Here is a 23,992-nt window from a genome sequence, read left to right as displayed (position 1 = left end):
ACGGAGCTCTGTGTAAATCAGTACCTGTTTATTTTTTTTATTTTTTTGCAAATAAAAGTTATTAATCACTCTATTCTCTTATTGTGTGTATGTGGGTCGGAGTTAGGGTTGGGGGGGCCTTGCTTGTCTTGGACCCTGGCACGGGGGTCCTCAGGGAAAAAAGGTTGGGAACCAGTGCCCTAGAAGACAGAGCTCTTGTCTTAAAGGAATTTCTGAAATTCTCTTGAAAGGTCTCTTATATCTCTGTATTTCTCCATATCATGGACGAAGGCATGGGCGCCGCCATTTTGGAAGCGTCATAGTTGGAATGTCTTCAGCTCTACAGAAGCACAGAAGTACAGAATGGAACAGCTGGCCACACTGGGTCCATCAGAACTACCAGTTGGAATGTTCTTGAAGAATTTCTGTTGCTTCTCTGAACGGGAGTCATAGAGACCAACTGTTGTGAGGATTTCATATTACACACTGCACCTTTAAGCAGTGCAGGTGGTGATGAAGTGAAACTTGTACTGTACTGTACTAGGATCCTGGACTCCACACAACATAAACTAGATACAACTCTACGCTCAGAAACATTCCAAAAACCAAATAAAAAATTGTTCCTATGGGAAAATATGGTCCATCTTCAGCCCTGGTTATGCTGAATGTACTGTACATGGACATGTCAAAAAAACATCCGCTCTTGGCAGGACGTTTGTAGCCTGGTCCCACCAGACCATCTTACTTCATTTCATTTGTACAGAAGGTCTGGAACTGCTCACTGCTCACTGCTGACTTGAAGGCGGGTGTCTGTTGAAGTTTAAAATGATTGGATCTGCCCAGTGCCACTCTGGATCTGCGTTTGTTCCTGACGTATGTCATGCGCCGGGACTGGCCGGTAACCAACAAAACTCAGCAAAGCTTGTTCTTGCTCCGACTTAAATGTTTTCATATTCGGCAGTGTTGCCACAACAGACTGAATATCTTCTCTCGTATCCTTATCCATTGTCTTCCTGGTCTTCCTCTGACTACAACTGAAACTGTCGCACGCGTTCAGTTCAGCGGGACCTCGACGTCATCGTTCTCAGCCACTCGCTCTGTTCACTGATTGGACTGCCAAAAGTCTGGCTGAAAAGGAACCCATGAATACACTTCAGCCCCAGACTGACTACTGAAGTGAAAGGAAAATTGAGCGGAAGTAGGTAGGTGGGCGGTGCCAGGCTAGGACGTTTGAGCTATTGTATTCATATTTGAAACTGTAACAGACAATAGTATATTTTCTCCCAATGAGGAACTCTTTTTAACTATTTTTAAAACAGTCTAATTTTTCCTTTGACAATCATAAATTACCTGTAACAGCGAACAAGACCATCAGTGCAAATAATGCTATTTTTATATAGTTTTTATTAATACATTTGGCCGGGTCGGACACCCAATCCAACCCAGACAAAAGTTGAGGATCCATTCCTACCTACTTACTACACACTCCTATTCAACACCTACAATTCATTACTTATTTCTGCTGTTGTCATAAAACAGTGAACGTATGTGTTCCCAGCTGTTGTACTCTGTTAGGCAAAAGCCCTGAAAACCTCAAAAATCTATTTACATTTACAGGTCTGCTCCAAAGTACACCAAGGCAACATAATACACAAACAGAAACAAGCCTCAATCAATCCTCACTACTGATTAAGGCACTACTGGTTAAGGCAAAATAAATCACCATTCCAAACTCAAATGAACTCCCAGGAACATGAAAGTCTGAATAAATGAAGTGAACTTAAATAGGCAATCCCCTGGATCTAGCAATGATGTTAGCTTTGTCCGCTAATCAATCGATTAGCACCGATCAGTATCATGTACACCATTTCACATCTAGAATATACTGTATGTTAAAGCAATGTTTCATAATGGACGGTCCTACACTGTACAGTGATCTTGAGCTATATCAGTAAACCTGGCTTCAGTTCATTCATGAATTTAATCTGTATCGTATCGTTTATTTGGCAGAAAGGGAGTTTTTGGTACGATCATATTTAGGCAATTCTAAAAAAAACTTTTCCTTCATACAATTCCTTAAAGGAATACTTCACCTATACGGAACCAGCGTTCTATCATTATAAAATCGCTATTATAATATAATGAATGAGGTTTTTCTTCCCTCAGTCTTCCTTTGGTCCAGCTGTTCTGTTAATCCTAACCCTACATTTTGACTGAAGTGATGTCACATTAGTAAAATGTAGGGTTAGACAGTGAGACCATAAAACACTCTTTCTGCCTTTTCTCAGGCTAGGATGAACCGATTTCTAAAATGTTTGCACATTTAAACTACATATAGTGGAGGTCCTGGGAAATGTTTGTATGTACTTCATTTAGCAGACAATATCTCAACTGTTATAGACTAATATGACCCCAGTGAACAACGTGGGATGTGTGACAAAATCTCTATCCGGGGCGAAAGTCCTGAAAATGACCACAACAGGTTACTATAGTATCACACTATGTGGTGAATGGGACTTTTTTTTCCTTTATAGATATCCTCATACTTGTTTTACCAGATTAATCTTCATATTAACACTAGAACCGCCAGCATTCTATTTATACCTAGAACCGCCAGGCGGGTCAAATTGACCCGTGCATTTCTAGTGTGGTATAAAGCCATAAATTAGTTTGTTTAATAATCATCTGTGTTTTGGACCTCTTGTTTTATAATCTAAGTATCTTTAAGAACACAAATCACGTTTCGTGGCGACTCAGTAGGCCTAATGAAACTGAAAGTAGATATAATATCGCAAGCAGGCTATAGTAATGAAAACACAAGGTCAAAACAGCGTCCAAATGAGCTAAAATCCTAAATACAATAAACAGTAACATGGCAAACTTATTTTTAGGTAAGCTCTAATTGATTATTCATAAATTTTTCCCCACGTAGACGTGTTTTGGGGCGGAGGATCCCTCCTCCGCTCTCTGTCCGGCTCACAGACAGCACTCAGCTGTCTGTCAGTTGAGCTGCGAGCCGCGGTGTGGGGAAGACAGCGCTCAGTTCTGATCTCTCGCTATCAGACTCGTATCACTCATTTCACTTAGTGACTCTAATGTTGTTAGGTAGCCTATTTATCTTCATCTCTAATTTATTGTAAGTGTTTATGAATGACTGTAGGCCTACGTAGGCTACAGTTGTCAGATCACGGACCCCAAGCAATGCCGTTGCCTAGCAACCTGCTCGAAAATATTTCATTTTCCTGTGCGGGTCAAATTGACCCAGTGTGGCGGTTCTAGGTATAAATGCCTGTTTTTTTAATCCAGTTTAATTGTGACTTTATTTAACCATAGGGAGAGCATCACAACACAATTTTAGGAAAAGTCAAAGAGTTGGGGGCTTCAATATTTCGTAAAAGTATAGTTATGGGCAGTTGAAAAACCGCCACGGGTCAAATTGACCCCGTGGCGGTTCTAGTGTTAAGAGAAATACTTTTTGTATAACACTTAGGGTGTATTCACACATGTCATTTTTAGTTCGGTTGAAGCGAACTCAGGTGCACTTCCGCCTTCGGTGCGCATCTTTCAGACATGTGTGAATACAGCAATCACACTCGGGGGCGGACCAAACAAGCGCTCCGAGACCCAGCTGAAGAGGTGGTCTCGGTGCGTTTCCAAACGCACTCTGCTGCAGTTCGTTTGTGGTGTGAATTTGTCCGGACTCGATCCGACCCAAATGCAGGAGGCACTGTGCCTTTTCTTTCTTTTCTTTTTTAATGAATTGCCTTCAGCTTCACATTATGAGAAAGTGTTGTTGTCGCCATTGTTAGGACGATAAGTTGTGCTTTGACCGGGAGCCAAGAACAATATATTACATTTGATCGAGAGGACGCGTAAAAATGCTGATGTGTTCAGCGATCAGATGAAGGAGATGGGAGCGTCCCGCACAGTGCCAACAGGTTCACGCTGCGCAAGAAGTGTGTGTTTTTATTTTGCTTCCCATGTACGGGACCGTCAATACTATCCCCGTGTCAGTTTGGAGCTGAACTGCGCCGAACTGACACCCAGCTGATACACAGCTCAATCAGCTGAGTGTCGGCATGAGCCTATTCTTCTCGCGAGCCGCACGTCCAGCAGCAAAAATACATATACATACATAATATCGTAGACTACAAGCCACATAACGTGGCATTGTCATAGGGCTTCATAGTATAACCATATGAAACAACAATAATTTGATATTCTTCTTCTTTATTTATAGGCTAGATGTAGGCATTTTTATTATTTTTAGCCCATATTATATCAATGATATATTTTGCAGTTTTTACTTCGTCTTCCTGTTTCTCTCCACCGCAGAATGTCTGTCCAATGAATGAATGACCTCAGATCACGTGTGGTTTTGCTTCATAATGCTTGGTTCACTTGCAAAAGGGGCAATATGAAAGTGGACCACACCAAACAAAAAAAATCTAAACTCTATTTGGTCTGGACCAAAGCAAGTGAACTAGCGGACTTTCCCTGTGTGAATACACCCTTAGTCTAAAACATTTGATAAAATATGCATATTAGGCAATATCTCATTCAATATGCGTACATACAGTACGTAATAGGTTGACGTTTTTTTAGCCATTTTCATTATATATCAAATCAGAATGTTTACACTCTTCTATGACCTTATAATCATTGTCATTGTGAACATTGTGATCCCCTCAGAAAATCTGTAACTTCAAGGGTTTATATGTACGCATATTGAATGAGATATTGTCTCATTTGCATATTTTGTTTATTTTTAGACAAAGTATTATACAAAAAATATTTATCTTAATATGAAGATTAATCTGGTAAAAAAGTATGAGGATATCTATAAAGGAAAAAAAGTCCCATTCACCACGTAGTGTGATACTAGTGTAACCTGTTGTGGTCATTTTCAGGACTTTCGCCCCGGATAGAGATTTTATCACACATCCCATGTTGTTCAATGGGGTCATATTAGTCTATAACAGTTGAGATATTCTCCGCTAAATGAAGCGCAGACAAATCTTACCCAGGACCTAGACTAATAGGAACTTAGAGTTCAATTCACCTTCATATTTTCATCGGTGAAGTAGGTCTTTAACAATTTTTTTCCCTCATTCAGGACATGCTGAGGATACAAAATAGATTGAGTTTGCTTTTGTAGCAATTAGTGTGAGGTTGACCCACATTTTGACGTAGAATGCCTGGACTCAGAGAGAAGCCATCAGTGCACTCAGCAGGAGCAATATAATGTCCATTAGAAGTGAGAGTGATGTCTGCTGAATGTAGCAGCTGACCCTGCATATGTTTCTACTGATGCACTGCAGCAAGTATACTTTAGACTCCATTACAATCAGGCCCGGTTCTAGACAGTTAGATTAGGGTGGGCCTGTAGAAATTTTAGGTGGGCACACTGGGCAGAGAGACCGAAGATGCGAGCGCGCGCAGATTTTTGGCACATTTACTGTGAATTGTGTAGAACACAATATGCAAATAAACTTTGAGTGTTGCTGTGTGGGACATCTGATTCTTGCATGTTTTTTTCCCAAAATGTTTATGAATAACATATACCGTACTTTCCGTACTATATGCCGCACTGGACAATAAGCCGCAGGTGTTATAATGTTTAATTACCATATGTAAGAGTTTGTGCACAGAGGGGATTGTCGGGAAAGAGATGGCTGCTTGAGGAAGCTCCCATATATTAACATTTCAACAAACAAGTTGCATATTTGCATAACGTACGTAAGTGTTACCATTTTGTGCAATAGTAGCTATTAGGGATGGGCACGAGTGTTTTCGCTACTCGTGTGATCGCTTGCATTCCTCGAGGATCAATCGATTCCTCGTTAAACTTTTTTCTATTTTTAGAACGCAACGCATCTGTCTACAGAACAACGGTTGACCGCAATAAAGCGCTCAATGCTTATGTCAAACAGTCACAGTTGCCATATGATATTAAGGATTTATTTTCCACAAGTTTAAAACACATTTTCCTAACTGAAAGTAATTAAATAAGCGGGCCACAAATTAAAGCGATCGAGTAGGTCTGCGGTGGAGAGAGAAAAAAGAGAGAGAAAAAAAAAGCATGGGCTGTAGTTGGCTAACAATCAAAATAGACATTTAAAATAAGAAGGGCAGCAAATACAATACAATTATTGTCCTACAATTTAAACACATAGATAGGCTAAATAACTCACCAAAGCAGTAGAAGTAGGCTAGTAGTATATCCAACCGCGTAATGCTCACTCCTGTCCGTGACTAATTACCGCGACTAATTCCTCGTTAACGGAACATTAAACCGGTCGGCTTTTGAATCTCAATCCTATATTCCATAATAAAAGGCTTCTTAAATGTCGTTTGCTCAAATGTGCCCGAAGTCAGCCTGGCTTCTTTACGCAAGTTTTCCAGCACCGCATTCAGCTCCGCGGTGCTGTGGAGACCACACACTGGCTGCGCTGCACGGAGGTGGCAGTTATTTGCGGTTTCTGTTTGACACAACGCTTAGTTTATTTAACTTGGTTCAAAATATTTAATTTTGTTAAACTTTATATCCGTTTTGTGCCGTTTTGTACACGTATATAACATTTTAAAATAGGGGCGGCCCGCCGGCCGGCCTAAAGGCTACAAAACACAAAAAAAAAAAAAAAAAAACAATTTTCCTCATCCACCAATCGAGATCATTTGAAACGACGAGTACTCGAGTACTCGATTACTAACGCCCATCCCTAGTAGCTACAGAATATATACTGTGCTGTGTAATAACAAGGTCGAAAAACGGGGAAAAAGTCGCGGCTTGTAGGCCGAAAAGTACGGTAATATACATTATAAACAACATAATTTTTTTTTTATTGCAGTATTAACTGTAGGCAGGCAGCCTGAGCTGATTGAAGAGAAAGCTTTGGGACTGGGCAACCTGGATGGTGGTAGTCCAGAGCTATATACTATACACACTATATACAGGTCCTTCTCATATAATTAGCATATTGTGATAAAGTTCAATATTTTCTGTAATGTACTGATAAACATTAGACTTTCATATATTTTAGATTCATTACACACAACTGAAGTAGTTCAAGCCTTTTATTGTTTTAATATTGATGATTTTGGCAAAAAAGTAAAGAAAAAACAAAAATCCCTATCTCAAAAAATTAGCATATTTCATCCGACCAATAAAAGAAAAGTGTTTTTAATACAAAAAAGTCAACCTTCAAATAATTATGTTCAGTTATGCACTCAATACTTGGTCGGGAATCCTTTCGCAGGAATGACTGCTTAAATGCGGCGTGGCATGGAGGCAATCAGCCTGTGGCACTGCTGAGGGGTTATGGAGGCCCAGGATGCTTCGATAGCGGCCTTAAGCTCATCCACAGTGTTGGGTCTGGTGTCTCTCAACTTCCTCTTCACAATATCCCACAGATTCTCTATGGGGTTCAGGTCAGGAGAGTTGGCAGGCCAATTGAGCACAGTAATACCATGGTCAGTAAACCATTTACCAGTGGTTTTGGCACTGTGAGCAGGTGCCAGGTCTTGTTGAAAAATGAAATCTTCATCTCCATAAAGCTTTTCAGCAGATGGAAGCATAAAGTGCTCCAAAATCTCCTGATAGCTAGCTGCATTGACCCTGCCTTTGATAAAACACAGTGGACCAACACCAGCAGCTGACATGGCACCCCAGACCATCACTGACTGTGGGTACTTGACACTGGACTTCAGGCATTTTGGCATTTCCTTCTCCCCAGTCTTCCTCCAGACTCTGGCACCTTGATTTCCGAATGACATGCAAAATTTGCTTTCATCCGAAAAAAGTACTTTGGACCACTGAGCAACAGTCCAGTGCTGCTTCTCTGTAGCCCAGGTCAGGCGCTTCTGCCGCTGTTTCTGGTTCAAAAGTGGCTTGATCTGGGGAATGCGGCACCTGTAGCCCATTTCCTGCACACGCCTGTGCACGGTGGCTCTGGATGTTTCTACTCCAGACTCAGTCCACTGCTTCCGCAGGTCCCCCAATGTCTGGAATCGGCCCTTTTCCACAATCCTCCTCAGGGTCCGGTCACCTCTTCTGGTTGTGCAGCGTTTTCTGCCACACTTTTTCCTTCCCACAGACTTCCCACTGAGGTGCCTTGATACAGCACTCTGGGAACAGCCTATTCGCTCAGAAATTTCTTTCTGTGTCTTACCCTCTTGCTTGAGGGTGTCAATGATGGCCTTCTGGACAGCAGTCAGGTCGGCAGTCTTACCCATGATTGCGGTTTTGAGTAATGAACCAGGCTGGGAGTTTTTAAAAGCCTCAGGAATCTTTTGCAGGTGTTTAGAGTTAATTAGTTGATTCAGATGATTAGGTTAAGAGCTCGTTTAGAGTACCTTTTCATGATATGCTAATTTTTTGAGATAGGAATTTGGGGTTTTCATGAGCTGTATGCCAAAAGCATCAGTATTAAAACAACAAAAGACCTGAAATATTTCAGTTGGTGTGCAATGAATCTAAAATATATGAAAGTTCAATTATTATCATTACATTATGGAAAATAATCAACTTTATCACAATATGCTAATTATATGAGAAGGACCTGTAGATATATATTCTTTCCACTATTGGCTCCGATGTCCAACTGGGTGAAAATAGTAGCCAGCCGAGGTCACAACCCTGCTAGGGTGGTCCGGGGGTATGCCCCCCCGGCAGATTTCTTTTTACCTTTTTAAAGTGGAATGCATGAATCTGGTGCACTTTGAGAGGAAAATTAAAGAGGCTAAATCTGAGGAATTTTGTGTGAACAAATAATTTGGAGACACTGGGTCGAATTAGAAGCTATTGAAGAAAGACACATGTATTTTCCATAGAAATATAAATTTTAAATAAAATATTATGCAGGGTCCTCTGGGTTGGGCTTGGTGCTCTTTTTCTTTTACGGGACATATTTTTCTGTAATATAATGAATTCATTTAAATGCAGTGAGAGGAACGAAGCAGAAGAACTCTGTTGTCCAGTTATCTTTTTTTCCACAGACGAGGCTGAAATAGGCTATAGACTATACACTGCATGGGCAACTGAGGGCAGCCCCATTTTCAAATATTTTTAAATAAACTCAATACACACTGTGCATGCCATGGACTTGAACGTGACGTGATTAGTTAACCTCGGATTACCTCCCAGATGAACTGATTCAATTATTAAGCTATTAATTATCTACCAAAACATTGTATTCCTTTTATTGTATGATCATTGACATTTACATAATATGATGTTGATATCAAACACACAAACTAAAAAAAAATTAAAAACTTTTTTCTTTTGATTGGGTGGGCACAGCCCACATTTGGGTGGGCACGGCCCACCCTGGCCCCTGGCTACCGCCGGCCCTGATTACAATCATGTCCACCATGTTAATGGGTAATGTAAGTACAGGTGTAATACAGACTGATCAGATGTGATACCAAGTCTTACACTGCTTTAACAGTATCATACTAAAGTCACTCAAATAATGCAGTGTATGTGTGTATATGTTTATACCACCATTTACAGCGACCATGCGAGAGACCTTCGTTGTGTGTGTGTGTGTGTGTGTGTGTGTGTGTGTGTGTGTGTGTGTGTGTGTGTGTGTGTGTGTCTTACCTTGACTGTAAGTGTTCCAATTGCACCTGCAGGTTCTCAGTCTGCTCCACCTGCTCATCCAGAGACCTCTGCAGCTTCCTGCTCTGATTATGAGACTCATCCAACTGGACACACACACACATGCACGCACACGCACACACACACACACACACCATTGCTCGTTTTTTTACAACCACCAATATATGTTGATGTGCAAATGATGGTATTGTTCTACTTTATTCACATAATTATGACCAATCTGAATAACATGCTTAAACTCTTCACCCCAACTGAGTTTCAGAAGCGCTTGTCAAATATACAGTGTAGCACATGTCGTTTCAAATGCCTGTCTCTGACTATCTAAACACACACAGGAGACAGCCCATGGATGTGCTATAGTAGCTCACTGGATCCTGCATCCAGGGCAATGAGCTAATCTCTACAAATACAGAAATACAGCAGGAGCAAAAGACCAGGGCAGGCTGGACGGTCAACTCTCTAGCTGTATGTCATCTCTGTAGATGTAGAATCACACTGACTATTAAACCTAAGCTAAGCAAAAACAAATACCCTGCCCTGATTGCTAGGTATTATTCCCTATATGTTGAAGCATAGCCACAAACCGCTGCATGCAGAGCCAGGTGTTCCTACCTCGTCCTCAGCCTGTCCCAGCTCTTTCTTCAGCTCCTCCACCCTCATACGGAGCTTCTTGACCTCCGCCTCGTGGCCCTCCACCCTGCGGTTGGCGTGGGCCAGCTCGGCCGTCCTCTCCTGGAACTGCTTCTTCAGTTTGGAGTGGATGTGTCTCAGGTCAGCCAGCTCCTGAGGGCCAGAGCAGGCAGGGCAGGCAAGAGACAGTGTTATATAGGTCTGATGTGGATAACACAGTGCAGTGGATTCTGGTCAACCGGCTCTTCTGTCTTGGTCACAAAGTGATAAGAATCAGAGTCATTGCCAGGTATGTTCTCTAAAACAAGGAGTTTTCTGTTGTCAGATAGTAACACTTAGTTTTTATTTCTTGTCTCTGCCAGGTTTAATGGAAATGTTATGTGTTAACACTTAGCTTCTCTTCCTCTCTTTTACCTCCATTTCATTATTTAACTTTTTCTACAGTTTTAACTTTATATATAACTTTATATCTGGATGCTGATATTCAGTTGTGTTCCAAACTGCTGTTCTTTCATCCATCGGGTGACTGTGGTGGAGTCAACACTAAGAGCTCCACTCCACAGGTTTGCATTGGGATGAGCCGAGGGAGAGCGTGCCATGGACTAATGGCATCATCAATAATGCACCGTCGTCACTCACTGCACTTTCATGTACGACGATGGTGTTGATTCAGCTTCTGCCCGCTGGCTCACACCTAATGGTTTCCCAGACGGGAGCAGCTTCCAAGAAGCTTTTCTCAACTCATGCACTTCCATCAGACAATAAAAGACTAGCCCGGATCAAGGAGTGGGAAATGCCCTTGACTTATTTATTTATATCTGCATTTGATCCACCCTTTATCTTTACTAGATATTCAATAATAAATGCTCATGCACCGACCCACTATTTGTCAGTACAATCGCATTCAGATATCTGGATATCAGCCGATACCGATACTGTCGATATCATAATTATTATACATTTCTTTGTGGTGATGTTGTGTGTAAGGTTAGGAAGCTCCCATATTGTGCACTTTTCTGTCAATTTTATATGTCTAAGTAGTCCCTAATACTCCTTTTTTTAGATGTTTGCTGAAAAACCTGTTCAGATCATTTATTGTAGCAAGCCTCTATACCCTGATTTCCCACTCATCAACACACCGTGGACCCATATTTATGTTAAAAAACATTGAAAAAGTGCATTTTGCTTAATATGGGACCTTTAAGCAACACAGCAATTCTAATTTAAAAGAGAAACAAATATACAAAAATGCATAAAGGTTCATCTGAACTACAGAGTGCATTAGAGTAGAAGAGGAATTTCTGCTTCATCTGTTTAAATCAGGGGTGCTCATTACGTCGATCGCGATCTACCGGTCGATCGCGAAGGCATTGTGGGTAGATTGCATGGTATTCTTAAAATAAATAAATAAAATGTATTGGCTCAATATAGGATCCTAATCTTTGAAGGCCCCCGAACAACATCATTTAAAAAATTAAACAATTGACTGGCTCATTATAGGCCCCTAACCTGTGTAGGGGGGACATACAGAGATCAGTGGCCTATCATGCGCAAGTACATTTTTGTTATTTTTTAAATTACATTGTTTGTGGCTACTAAGATCAGGGGCCTAGTGAGCTATACTGTATTAGAAAACAAAAGAAGACTTCACAGAGAGATTTTTTAAACCTGTACATTTTTCTTTTCTGCCTTTTTGGTAATTCTGTGTCTCCAAATTATTCCAGAAAATAGTACTAAATAGCTCACATAGGACACAGCTGATTTAGCCTTAGTTTTCTTCTCAAAATGCACCAGATTTATGCATTTTACTTTAAAAGGTTCAGATTCATGCCCCCGGACCCTCTTGAAGGTCCTGAGTCCCCACCACAGTCTCCCAAATTCCCATGAGAAATACTTGTTTATTAACCAATACAAATATTGCACATTTTGTGTTGTAAGCCTCTTTTTGCCTGGCATCTGGCCTGGTTTTGGGGGGCTCAGAAAACTCAGTCTAGCTCAGAGTCAAGCTGAATGTTAGTTTCCACACAAATGTGTTCAGAAAAATTTAACTTATTTTACTTATTTAAAACGGTCAAATTGTGCCAAAAAGTGATCGTCTGCCATAAAATGATTAAAGTCCACCATGTTAAAGCTATTGCCCAGTTATACTGTAAGTAGGGAAGGGGGATCATTCATTTCTATTCATATTGATACCATTATAAAGACTGCACAATTCAAATTTTTATCGATACTTTTCTATTATTTTGTTAAAAGAGAACTGGTATTATTGCTTTAATTGCTTACAAGATGAGCAGAGGTAAGGATAGGACTTTAAACAGGTCATAATTCCATATTTAGGCCTACTATTTATTTTACATTGCTGGGAAAACAAGTTTTTCCACCCAAACTGTATTATTCAAGCTTCTCGCAAAAAACAAAAAAATATTTTTTATTATTTGAACACATTATGATGCCATTTTATTGACCTTTGCCTTATAATCATTTGACTGAGCCGACCTGAACACATCACATTTGAATCGTTGCGATTTTTTTTTAAGCTAACTAGTTCTTATCCTGCAGATTTTAATATGGATTTAAAAACTATCAAATCTTTTAACTGCGGGACTTGCTACGCAGTCTCTCATTTGTTGATCACCGCTGCTTTGAATGAATGATGTAAATCACTATGGTAACGCTTACACAGGACTATGACTGACGGACAGACTTCTCAGCGAGGGAGAGAATTATTCTTTTTCAAAATTTCAAGATTCCTGATGACATGTAATCCATTCCCAGTTGAAATCTAATGATTGTGTATAATATTTGAATGAATGTTAAAGAATGGATTGGTTTCATAATATAATGAACTCTGGATCACCAACGATAGGATCAGACCTTACAGTAATATTTATAAAAGCCACAAAAGACTAGACACTAAGCAAAAAATCCTTTAAAAAAAAACTTCTGGGCAGCATGCAATTTTATTAGGAAAGGAGCGCAATAATTGAAGTAATTAAAGAGACAATGCACTGCAAATAGGGAACCTGTGATTACAGTTGCATTGCAAGGAACTGCCAACATTCAGTGGGAACATTCATTGTTGACCTTTGTTAATATCCACCTCAGTCCAAATGAAAGAGAGGAGAAAAAGAGACATTAGAATGAGATGGTTGATGTAGACAAGAGAACTTCATCAGAGCGATGTCAACTGGAGTGCAGCTCTACACAATGGACTGTGGCCCTTCTCACAAAGATACACTTTGACTATGGCGTGCATTGCCTCTAAATGGTAAAATGGTAATTGGTAAATGGACTGCACTTATATAGCGCTTTTCCCTGGTTTTTCACAGACTCAGAGCGCTTTACATTGTTTTGTACACATTCACCCAATCACACACACATTCATACACCAATAGCAGCAGCTACCACGCAGGATGCAAGCTAACTATCGGGAGCAATTTCGGGGTTCAATGTCTTGCCCAAGGACACTTCGACATGTGGCGGGGAGATGGGGGATCGAACCACCGACCCTGCAGACCAGTGGCCGACCGTCCTACCTGCTTTAGCCACAGCCGCCCCAATAGGGCTAATTTGCATCAATTCTGGGTATATTTAGACTTTTCAGACCGCAAAGCACGACTGGATTGTGTCAAACCAATCAGCTTTCTCCACTCCAGCAGAAAATATTTGCCTTTTGGAAAATTCTACTGTTACAAGGCAAAGTAGCAACATGTGAAATCTGTAGGCTAACGTGGCTACATGCATGGTGCTAACTCCACAGTTAGGATGAGGCTGTTCCCCTGGGAACAAGACTGACTTAGATCATCCTCCTACCACTAAGACTTCACTTCCTCTTCTGTTCAAACATAGTGGCTTGAATAATTCTTCTGTGTCTCCCTCTGATTCATTTGGGTAGAATCTTTCCAATGTGTGATTCACATTAACCTGAGAGTTTCATATATAACTCTATGGGAGGTGTGGCAGTGTGGTCCACTTAAGCCCCCTTCACACATGCACTGTGACTGAATGTATCTAGAGTGTGTCCGGATGAGCTGTTGGTGTGACAGCCTCCTGTCAAGGCACGCCCCCTCGCCCAAAACACCAGCACTATTTCCTTCATATAGCCTTCTGTGTATGAACACATATATCCGCACATTACCCAGATCAAATTCTGGGAATATTGTCATGTGTGAAAGATGATTTACATTGAGCACTTCCACCCTTGTTGCTGGTGCATGGCCATGGCACCCAGTCAGCTGCTGATAGGGCCATATAAGAATACTATATCAGATCACACAGGTCACTGCACATTGGTGTTTGAGTCCCCTTATGACATCATATCATTTCAGAGAAGCTTACTCTGATGTTCCCTAAGGGGTGAGGAGAACTCCAAACACTCATAACTTGCCCCCTAACAATAGTAACCGGATAAAACAACAGATTTGGAGAGAGAGATGAAATGGGGCACAGAGGGGAATGACATGCAGTGAACGACCACAGGCTGGATTCTAAACCGAAATATGTCTACAAACTACATTTTCAAACTGCTCAAATGTCTTAATGCCTCAAATGATGGAACAAAGTAGGTATCCCTTCACCCTGCCAGAGAGATGCATGTTGGGTAAGCAACCCCACCTGGTGGCCACAGGTGTCCTGTCATAAGTACTTCCATTATTATCCAGGTATTTGATGACTGTATGATTAAACATATATTATATAATAGAGAATGATCATATTATATTTGATTAACTTTATCTCCCTTTCTTAACTAGTTGTTCAACATTGCCCTGGTGCATTTTGTTAATGATATAACTCGTGATTCTGTGACACCTCATACCATACTATGTGCTTTAAAGGGAGGGAGTGTGCTGGGATTTCTGCAGAGTATGTTCATGTTGTTTGTTCCTGCCCTTGTATTCTACCTTTCTGGAGGGAAGTGAGAGAGTTCATTGTGGAGACTCTGGACATAATATTTGACTTTGTGTTTACGTGCTTATATCTTGGAGAACTCCCTGATGGTCTCAGTAAAGGAGACACATACCTCCTGAAGATTTTCATGGTTGTAAGTAAAAAAGCTATTTCTTTAATGCTGGCTTCAGAGGAATCCTCCTACCATGAGACTCTTAACAAACATTATAAACTCTATTCAGGCATGGAGAAATGTTTGTGCTACGGCTTCATTAAAAAATAATAATAATAAAGTATACAATTTTTTCGCCTTATTCGGTTGAGTGCTGTCGTCTTCTGTTCATTTTTCTAATGAAAAAGCTAAGTCCAAATGGTTAAGTGTCGAGGCCAAATCCCCAGCCATCTTTGTTGTTTATTATCACCACTTCAAAGACGCAGCACTGTCGTCATCCGGTTACGCCCGCCCATATCAGATAGTACGTTTTGATTGGTGACTCTGTATTTTCTGACATAGTTAGTGAGCTCCAATGGTTCGTGCCCAGAGTGAGCTCAAACCAAATTGAAATTTCTAGGATTCACAGGGTTGAAAGCACAGGGATTTTTTATTTTTTAAAGCCAAAATCAAAGCATTGTCCAGCCCACCTTGTTCCTCTCAAACATCTCAGTCTGGATGGCCTTCAGGTCAGTGTCTAGAGCTGAGGCGGCCTGCCGGCGCCTTCTGGCCAGCTGCTCCTCCAGGTCTTCAGTCTGGGCCTTCAGCTTCTTGTTGTCTCTCTCCAGACCCAGCTTCTCTGTCTCTAGACGCTCCCTACGACCCCACTCTGCTGCATTCTCCACCTGCAGACGCTCCATCTGAACACACACACACGCACACACACACACACACACACACACACCCCCCGAGAGAGCTGAGCACACAGAAATCAAGAATTGATTGTAGGTGTTCCTGGTGGTGATATAAAGGTTAGAGAAGTGCTTGTCTTCTCATAACACCTTTTGAAGTGGAGCTGCACTGTGATAGAAAGTCAAAGATTCACCCAGCCAATGTTTCTCAGTACAATCCCATTCCAATATCTGGGTTCTGGATATCTGCCGATACTGTCAAATTTGATTTTATTTCATATTTAAAATAATAAAAATATTTAATTTAAAAACAGACTGGTGCAGGGGGCGCCCTTAGCTCAGTTGGTAGGGCGTCCCCCCCATGGGCCTCGGCCAGCAGCGGAACCGGGTTCGATTCCAGCCCGCGGTCGTTCTCTGCATGTCACTCCCCTCTCTGCCCCATTTCAACTCAGTCTCTACACTATCAATAAAGCATAAAAAAAGCAAAAAAAAAAAAAGACTGGTTGGAAATGGTTATCTATTGAATGTTCGTGATCATTATACACTTAAAGGAATAGTTCATTTTTTAGTTGCTTAAACACAGCTTTTTGCCTCGCTCGTCGGCTCAAGAAAAGGCTCAAGAAACTGTTCCTCTAACTGTGCGTTCATTTTGATATAGAAATGGACAAATCATCCAGTTTAGCTTAGCTCATCCAGGTTAGTTTAGCTCAAACACTGGTAGTCAAATGAAGCAGTTCAAAAGATAAACTTTACAACATCACTAAACACTCCTGCGTGCTTGTTGGGACTTGTTATTTTTACACATTATGTTGATTTAGACTCAAATACATACTGGAAAGAAACCAGGAAGTGCCTGTGACGGTCACATATATATTTGGTTCTACAATGGCAATAAGTGAAAAAAAATAGAGCGCAACATAACGTGCTAATTAAACAAGTCTCAACAAGCACACTATTCTTTTAAAATAAATATTGCAAAATATTACATGTTTTGATAACGTTAAGCAAGAAAACCGGTCAGAGTCCGGTTCATAATGATAAAGTAGAGAAAATGTGAAGTAGCATTAAAGCTGGGGTATATGATTTCTGATTGGTCAAAGTGAACATGAGCGGTACACTTTGACCAATCACAGCGAGGCTTTGATTAAAAAAAAATAAAAACGATTCTCTGTTCTTATTGGCTGTTGGGACTGTCCATTCACTTTGGCACCGACGTTGTTGGTGTAGAGCGTGTCAGGGAGGGACCATAGGGGAGGGACCAAAGAGAACAAGCGGAGCGGTTGAGGTATTTGGATTCGAATCTCTATTTTCTCCCCAAATCATATACCCCAGCTTTAAGAGGCCATCAGAGAGGTGCATTTACAATAATGTTTTGCCAGCGACTTAATATGTTGATTGCTCACATAAGGATAATTATAAATTCATAGTTTATAAACATAAACTATATTCATGTAGAAATACCTTGAGCCCTCCTGCATCTACACTATTCACTATTCATATTTTAATTTAGTACTTCCACCATGTAAACATCTGGTCAATGATTGACTCCTTTATGATTTTTCTCTACTTATGACATCTATTGCAGTACGTCCGTCCTGGGAGAGGGATCCCTTACTCTGTCAACTCTCCCTGAGGTTTCTCAATTTTGTAATCCTGATAAAGGTTTTTACTGGGATTTTTTTCTCAGCCGAGCTAAGGGTGTAAGGGCAGGGTGTCATACTGTATGGAATGTAAAGCCCACTGAGGCAAATGTCTATTTGTGATATTGGGCTATACAAATAAAACTGATTTGATTTGATTTTGATTTGACCTTGCAGTAAAAATCTTTTTTAAAGATCCTCACATAACATAAGAAAAATATTTGCTGACCTCAGCTCGTAGTTCAGCTAGCTTCTTGTCCATGCTGCTCCTGGCTCCCAGCTCATCCTCCAGGTCTTCAGATATACGGCCCAGTTCATCCTGGTGCATTTCCTTCAACAGGTTCAACTATAGCAGGTTAGAGAGAGGGGGACAGAGACAGACAAGGGCATATGATTGAATATAAATTATATGTTGTATTTGATCAGAGTTACTTTCAAGTGGTTAGTAGTCTGGCGGAAGGGGTTTCGGCTACCTACGCAACCCCTTCCCTTTCCTGTTGCTGGCGTTCCCGTATTGAACCCTCAAACTAGGAAACAATTCGCTCACAGTCTGTGCAGCGTCTGTGCTGCGCTCACACACACACACACACACACACACACACACACACACACACACACACACACACACACACAGGGTGTGAGAAGTCACATTACTGTAGACAGAAATAAAGTTTGGCGATACTTCGGGATAATAATAGCGGCGGCGGGCATTATAGGCGGCGGTCCGGGACGCTGCCTAGTTTAGCCTAGCCTAGCTGTCCCACGCTTTCTTTATATGTCCATGGTCCCACGTCATTGTACAACTTCCCCCGGGCAGAAATACCCTCATTTACTCTGGAAAATGAAGCGTGGGGGTTTGGATTGAGCAGCGGACCTTATAACCAGCTAGATTAAGATCCGCCGTTCCTTTTCTTTGGTGATTTACAGGACAACGGGCCGCCTTTGATAATGTTACCAGAGATAACACTGTGACTAGTTAATTCCTGTTAAGTTATCCCGTGAGCTCTTCGGGGGCTAAAGTGTATGGTGTCTTGTGAAAGCAACACACTATGTTTATTCCTTTTGTCTTTAATAGTTTTTTTGTGGCGTTTGCGGGTGGGATTTAGCCATTTCTCTGACAGCCTCTGAAAGCGCAGACGTTCCATCAAAATATTTCCCCCCGGCACTATTTTGCATGGACACCGCTGCTGCTTCCCGGGCTCAGCCCCGCCCTAGATGATTGTGATTGGTTTAAAGAAATAAAAACAGGCCAGCCCAGTTCCCCCCCGAATAGACGGCTCTAAACGGCGTGCTTCCAGACCATACTACTTGCTGTAGTTTGGTCTGGCTTTGCGAGATTAAGTGGTTAGAAACAAAATGCGCTTAATTGACCAAACCCCATGATTCTGTTACTAGTCCGACATTAGTTCTGGAATATTTGGTTTTCAAGCTAGCTGTCAGGATTCTAACTGTAATTTTAGAGTGGAAAAAGCAAGTGGATCAGTTTAACCCCTTGATTTCTCTGGTCTGTCTCAGTTTACCCCTTAGCTGGGGTAAAGTGAGACACAAGACAACTTTTTTTTAAACAATCGTGTTTTCACTGCCCTTCGTCCTGAATAAATTCTGATAATTTTCATTGCTATTAAACATCCTGAATTAATGGGAAATGTGTACATTTGACTGATAAATCGTTTGGGCTCGCTTAGAGGGGAGCAAATGTAAAAAGTGTCTCACTTTACCCCACATTCCCATATATTCGCATAACTGAATAAACAAACTTTCCACACAGGAAAATAGGATCCCTGGAACAATGTATGAAGCTAGAATGCCACATGAATAGTTACTGTTTCACTGTTGTTGTTTACAGCAGCAGAGCCCACAGTTTGGTTTATATAAAGTATTCCAGTCTTATGTTTGGTTCCTTTTTCCTCAAAATAATTTAGTTTTGATTTACGATGATATAACTATTCAATACTAAGAATTACATGTAGAGTAAATATGTATTTAAAACGAACTACAGGCTTTGCGAATGTAAACAAACCCCCCTCCCATGAAACTGCATAGTGCAACTTTAAGGTTAAGGAATTTAATTGTAATAGTGTTTTTTTCCGAACAGGTAAGTAAAATAAAAGAATTATGAAACAGGTGGACATATATAATACAGTCATATTTACAAATTATGAATATAAACTGTCCAACGCTTGCTTTGCAAGCTGGAAAAGGGGGAGAAGAGTACTCATTTATTTAATCTCACCCCTTGATCAGCTTCAATTTTAATCTATACTTTCATTATATCGCTTTTATCTTTATATCTATAATAATTACTTATAAAATTCAAAAAATCTAAAATATACATTTGTTATTAAAACAACATTTAATTCATTACCAATTAAATGTTCATCTTGATAATATTGTCTAGCTCTCTCTTAATATGGGTATTATAGTATTTATGAGAAAAGATGGCTGGACTACTGAAGTCTACCAGGATGAAATGATTAGAAAGGATGTCCCCTTCATATTACAAAGGGTACTGATGCCATGCTCTGAGGAAGCCATAGGACTGATACAAATTATACTTTGCTGTGAAAATTAAACAATATAAAAATGTCTCCATTCAATATCGCAACAAAAACTCTCTATCCTTTAAACTTTTCTAATTGCTTGGCATTTACTGTTATCTTTACATTTTGTTAGCCTCATAGCATAATTGCCTAAATCATATTTACTCTACTTTTACTGTACATCTACTCTATTCTACATACTCTAATCTACTTTTCGTTAGAGAAATAGCATAATTGCTTAAGTCATATTTTAAGGGTTATAGAGTAGGGTAAGGTAGATGTAGAGTAGATGTAGAATAGAGTAGATGTAGAGTAAAAGTAGAGTAGAGTAAATATGATTTAGGCAATTATGCTGGGAGGCTAACGATTTGTAAGAAAAGAGTTCCTTCCTCAAAGATGGACATTCTCTGGGAGCAAACAGTATCCGGGGGACAACAAGGAGCAGATAAGGATGAGCCCATGATCTCCTTGTTCCTATCTGATCACTGTCTCTCTGCCTCCTCTCCACCTTCACCACCTCCCCCTATCCTCCCATCTCTCTCTCCATCTCTCTCTCTCTCCTCTACCAGTTTATCTTCAAACAACCATCACTCCATCTACACAGCTCTCATATCTACTGAGCCAGCTCCTTCTTTGTCCCTTTGCTACTGTAATCAAACTGACCCTGCATTCCAAATCGCTTTCTTCTTCTTCTTCTTACTATACTACATACTAAAGCATGCTGGTTTCTATACTGCAAAATGCTATTGGATGTTTAAGGGCGTCCTGGTATTTTTGGCATACTGCATTTGACATGCATTTATTGGGACATCCGACATATTTCTCTAGCATAGTATGGAAGTATAGGTTTGGAACACAGGGTGATTGTCATTCAGTGAGCCTGTTAGGTGGGTCTTAATCCTATCTGTCTCTCTTTCCTCTGCAGGCCTGCACTGCCCCCATGTGGTGGAACACTGACAACACATTAAAAAGGCTTTCTGTCCAGACGCCTTAGCATTTCTATTTTTCCTTTTTTTTTCATGACATTTATATTTAAAACGTTTGTTTATTGCTAGAGTTTCAAGTTATTTTCTTATTTTCACATGGAAATATTTAAAATATTTGTTTACAAAAGATTCTTGTTATTTTCTAAATGGTTTAAATAGCAATATTTAAAATAATTAATTTGATTTGCAAGAAATGCAAGTTATTTGTTTGCTACTGTTTTAGAGAACTTGATCTTGACTTCAAAACTGAAATGTGATATTTTCTTTTCAAGCGACGCTTTGATTTCAGTTGGAAATATTCAATACGTAACCATAAATAGTTCATAGTTTACATTTCCTTTTTTTATCACAAAGATAACATATTTACTATTTAATTAGATACAATATCCCAGCTTTAATAGTTGAGCATGTTTACAGTACAAACCCTGTCAGTATCAGCATGAGGGCAAAACAACTAAATAATGGTTCATTAATCCTAATCGAGGTAAACTTTTCAATTAATGGTGAAATAGATTTGAGGTTGAATGGCCCAGCCCTTGTGTCCTCCTCTTTGCACTATTCATGTCTTATATTGGTGTCCCAGAAACTGAAGAATCCACTGCTCCAGTAACTGTTGTTGAAACTTGTCAGAGTGTCAGCTTGACCACATGGACGTCTCACCTGTTTGAAGGCCTCCTGCTTGGTCTTGCTGAGTTCTTCATATTTCAGTTTCCATTGGCTGAGCTCAGCCTCCAGCCTCTCAATGCTCTTACTCAGGGCCAGCTTGTCTCTGGGGGAAGACAACAACACATTAACTCTCAAACACACTGATGTGGGGTACTATCTGACTCAGCAAATATCTTCTAAATGGATTTTTCATTCATTATACAGTAACTTCACATTAAGAATCCCTGCACAGTTCAATACAAAACATGTTCTATCCCAGAACTCCCCAGGAAGAAGTCAGACACCATCTAAAGCCCCTTTTTATTGACTATGAGATGGCACTGCATGTGTTGGTCTCTATTTTAAAAAAATGAATGGTGTATGATTCACAGTACATACAGCACACATGTTTTCATTTCATAGCAAGAGGAGGGAATATGTTAGCAGTACCTCATACATACAGTATCTCACAAAAGTGAGTACACCCCTCAAATTTCTTCAAATATTTCATTATATCTTTTCATGGGACAACACTGAATAAATGAGACTTTGATACAATGTAAAGTAGTCAGTGTACAGCTTGAATAACAGTGTAAATGTACTGTCCCCTCAAAATAACTGAACACACAGCCATTAATGTCTAAAGTGCTGGCAACAAAAGTGAGTACACCCCTAGGTTAAAATGTCCAAATTGGGCCCAATGTGTCAATATTTTGTGTGGCCACCATTATTTTCCAGCACTGCCTTAACCCTCTTGGGCACGGAGTTCACCAGAGCTTCACAGATTGCCACTGGAATCCTCTTCCACTCATTCTTGACGACATCATGGAGCTGGTGGATATTAGAGACCTTGCATCCTCCACCTCCTGTTTGAGGATGCCACACAGATGCTCAATAGGGTTTAGGTCTGGAGACATGCTTGGCCAGTCCATAACCTTTACCCTCAGCGTCTGTAGCAAGGCAGTGGTCGTCTTGGAGGTATGTTTGGGGTCGTTGAAATACTGCCCTGCAGCCCAGTTTACGAAGGTTGAATGCACGTGCTCAGTGTCATATCCAGAGGTTGGCTTTGGAAAATAGACGTATGAGTGCTGCCAGCATTGCTGAAGGGCCTGAAGTAGGGCTGCTCGATTATGGCAAAAATTATAATCACGATTATTTTGATTGATATTGTAATCACGGTTATTAAAGACGATTATTCATTGCAGGGATGCACCAACATGAAAATTCAGCCAATTCTTTCAACATTACATAAACAAAACTCCCAATTGGGCTCCTCAAACATAGCCTACAACTAAAAAGCCACACAAAATAAATAATCAGTAAAACCTTCAAATCTAAGAGTAAAATTAATATTTTACTAGGGATGTGATTGTGAACCATTCATTGATTTGTACTTCGACTTATAAGAGGAGGTAGGCTATGAATCTACAAAAAGATCGACTTATTGCCTTCTTTTTTTTTTGCAGTGCACGTTGAGTTGCTGTAAAAAAAACTACACCACAGCTGACACCGTAATGTTCAGACTTCAGAATTTGCATCAGAGCGCTGATCATAAAAATTAGACGGTTTATTTAAACGAAGTCCATGCTTAGGTGCTGGTTGTAACTTTTCGTCTGTAGACTGAAACTAACGGAGGGGGTGCGTCTCACTGTATATTTGCTCTTGTCGCGCAGATAGTTTGCCGACATGGCACAATATATTCAGGCTCGAGAAATGCAATCAGAAAGCGGAAGCCTTTCCCCTCAACAACGTTAACGTGCAGGAATCCCCGACTATCATTTTACCCGTAAAGCCACAGAGCTTTTCTGCACGGCGGCTCACACCGGCAAGTTCTCACAGTGAATGACACCGTTACCCACCGCCATCACAGTGTCTCACTCACACCATGTTTCACCGAGTGAAACGCTGCTTCAATCGCGCAAGGCTTTTGTGTTTCGGTGTAACATCCTGGACGAGCGTTTTAACTTTATGCTGAATAAACAATTGCACTGGAATCGCTGAAAGCGACAGTGTTCGGGCGGGGGCGGGGCGGAGCGCAGGTGGAGACAGAAGGGTGCGCTGCATTTACTACACATGACCCGGCGTGCCGCACAATAACCGTTTTATTACGATTATCTTGTTTTCATGATCGAGGGAAGCCAAAATTGTAACCGAAATCGAAATTCAATGAATCGCCCAGCCCTAGCTTGAAGGGGTGGTGGGTCAACCTGTCAGTGTTCA

General features: G+C 40.6%; 1 protein-coding gene across 1 annotated transcript in view; it reads right to left on the bottom strand.

The window, feature by feature from the left end:
- The window catches only part of ccdc102a (coiled-coil domain containing 102A), a 101,627-nt gene that overhangs the window by 23,606 nt on the left and 54,029 nt on the right, over positions 1 to 23,992 (bottom strand). The window contains exons 5-9 of the mRNA XM_080032763.1: positions 21,788 to 21,896; positions 17,831 to 17,947; positions 15,761 to 15,970; positions 10,214 to 10,384; positions 9,584 to 9,687 (exon numbers count right to left, since the gene is read on the bottom strand). Coding sequence (XP_079888889.1) covers positions 9,584 to 9,687; positions 10,214 to 10,384; positions 15,761 to 15,970; positions 17,831 to 17,947; positions 21,788 to 21,896 — 711 coding nt within the window. The remainder of the gene's footprint in view (positions 1 to 9,583; positions 9,688 to 10,213; positions 10,385 to 15,760; positions 15,971 to 17,830; positions 17,948 to 21,787; positions 21,897 to 23,992) is intronic.

Source organism: Ammodytes marinus (assembly GCF_949987685.1).
Source record: "Ammodytes marinus genome assembly, chromosome: 1".
NCBI classification, from domain to species: domain Eukaryota; kingdom Metazoa; phylum Chordata; class Actinopteri; order Uranoscopiformes; family Ammodytidae; genus Ammodytes; species Ammodytes marinus.
Note: the sequence above shows the minus strand (reverse complement) of the source record. Positions and strands in the feature narration are given on the sequence as shown.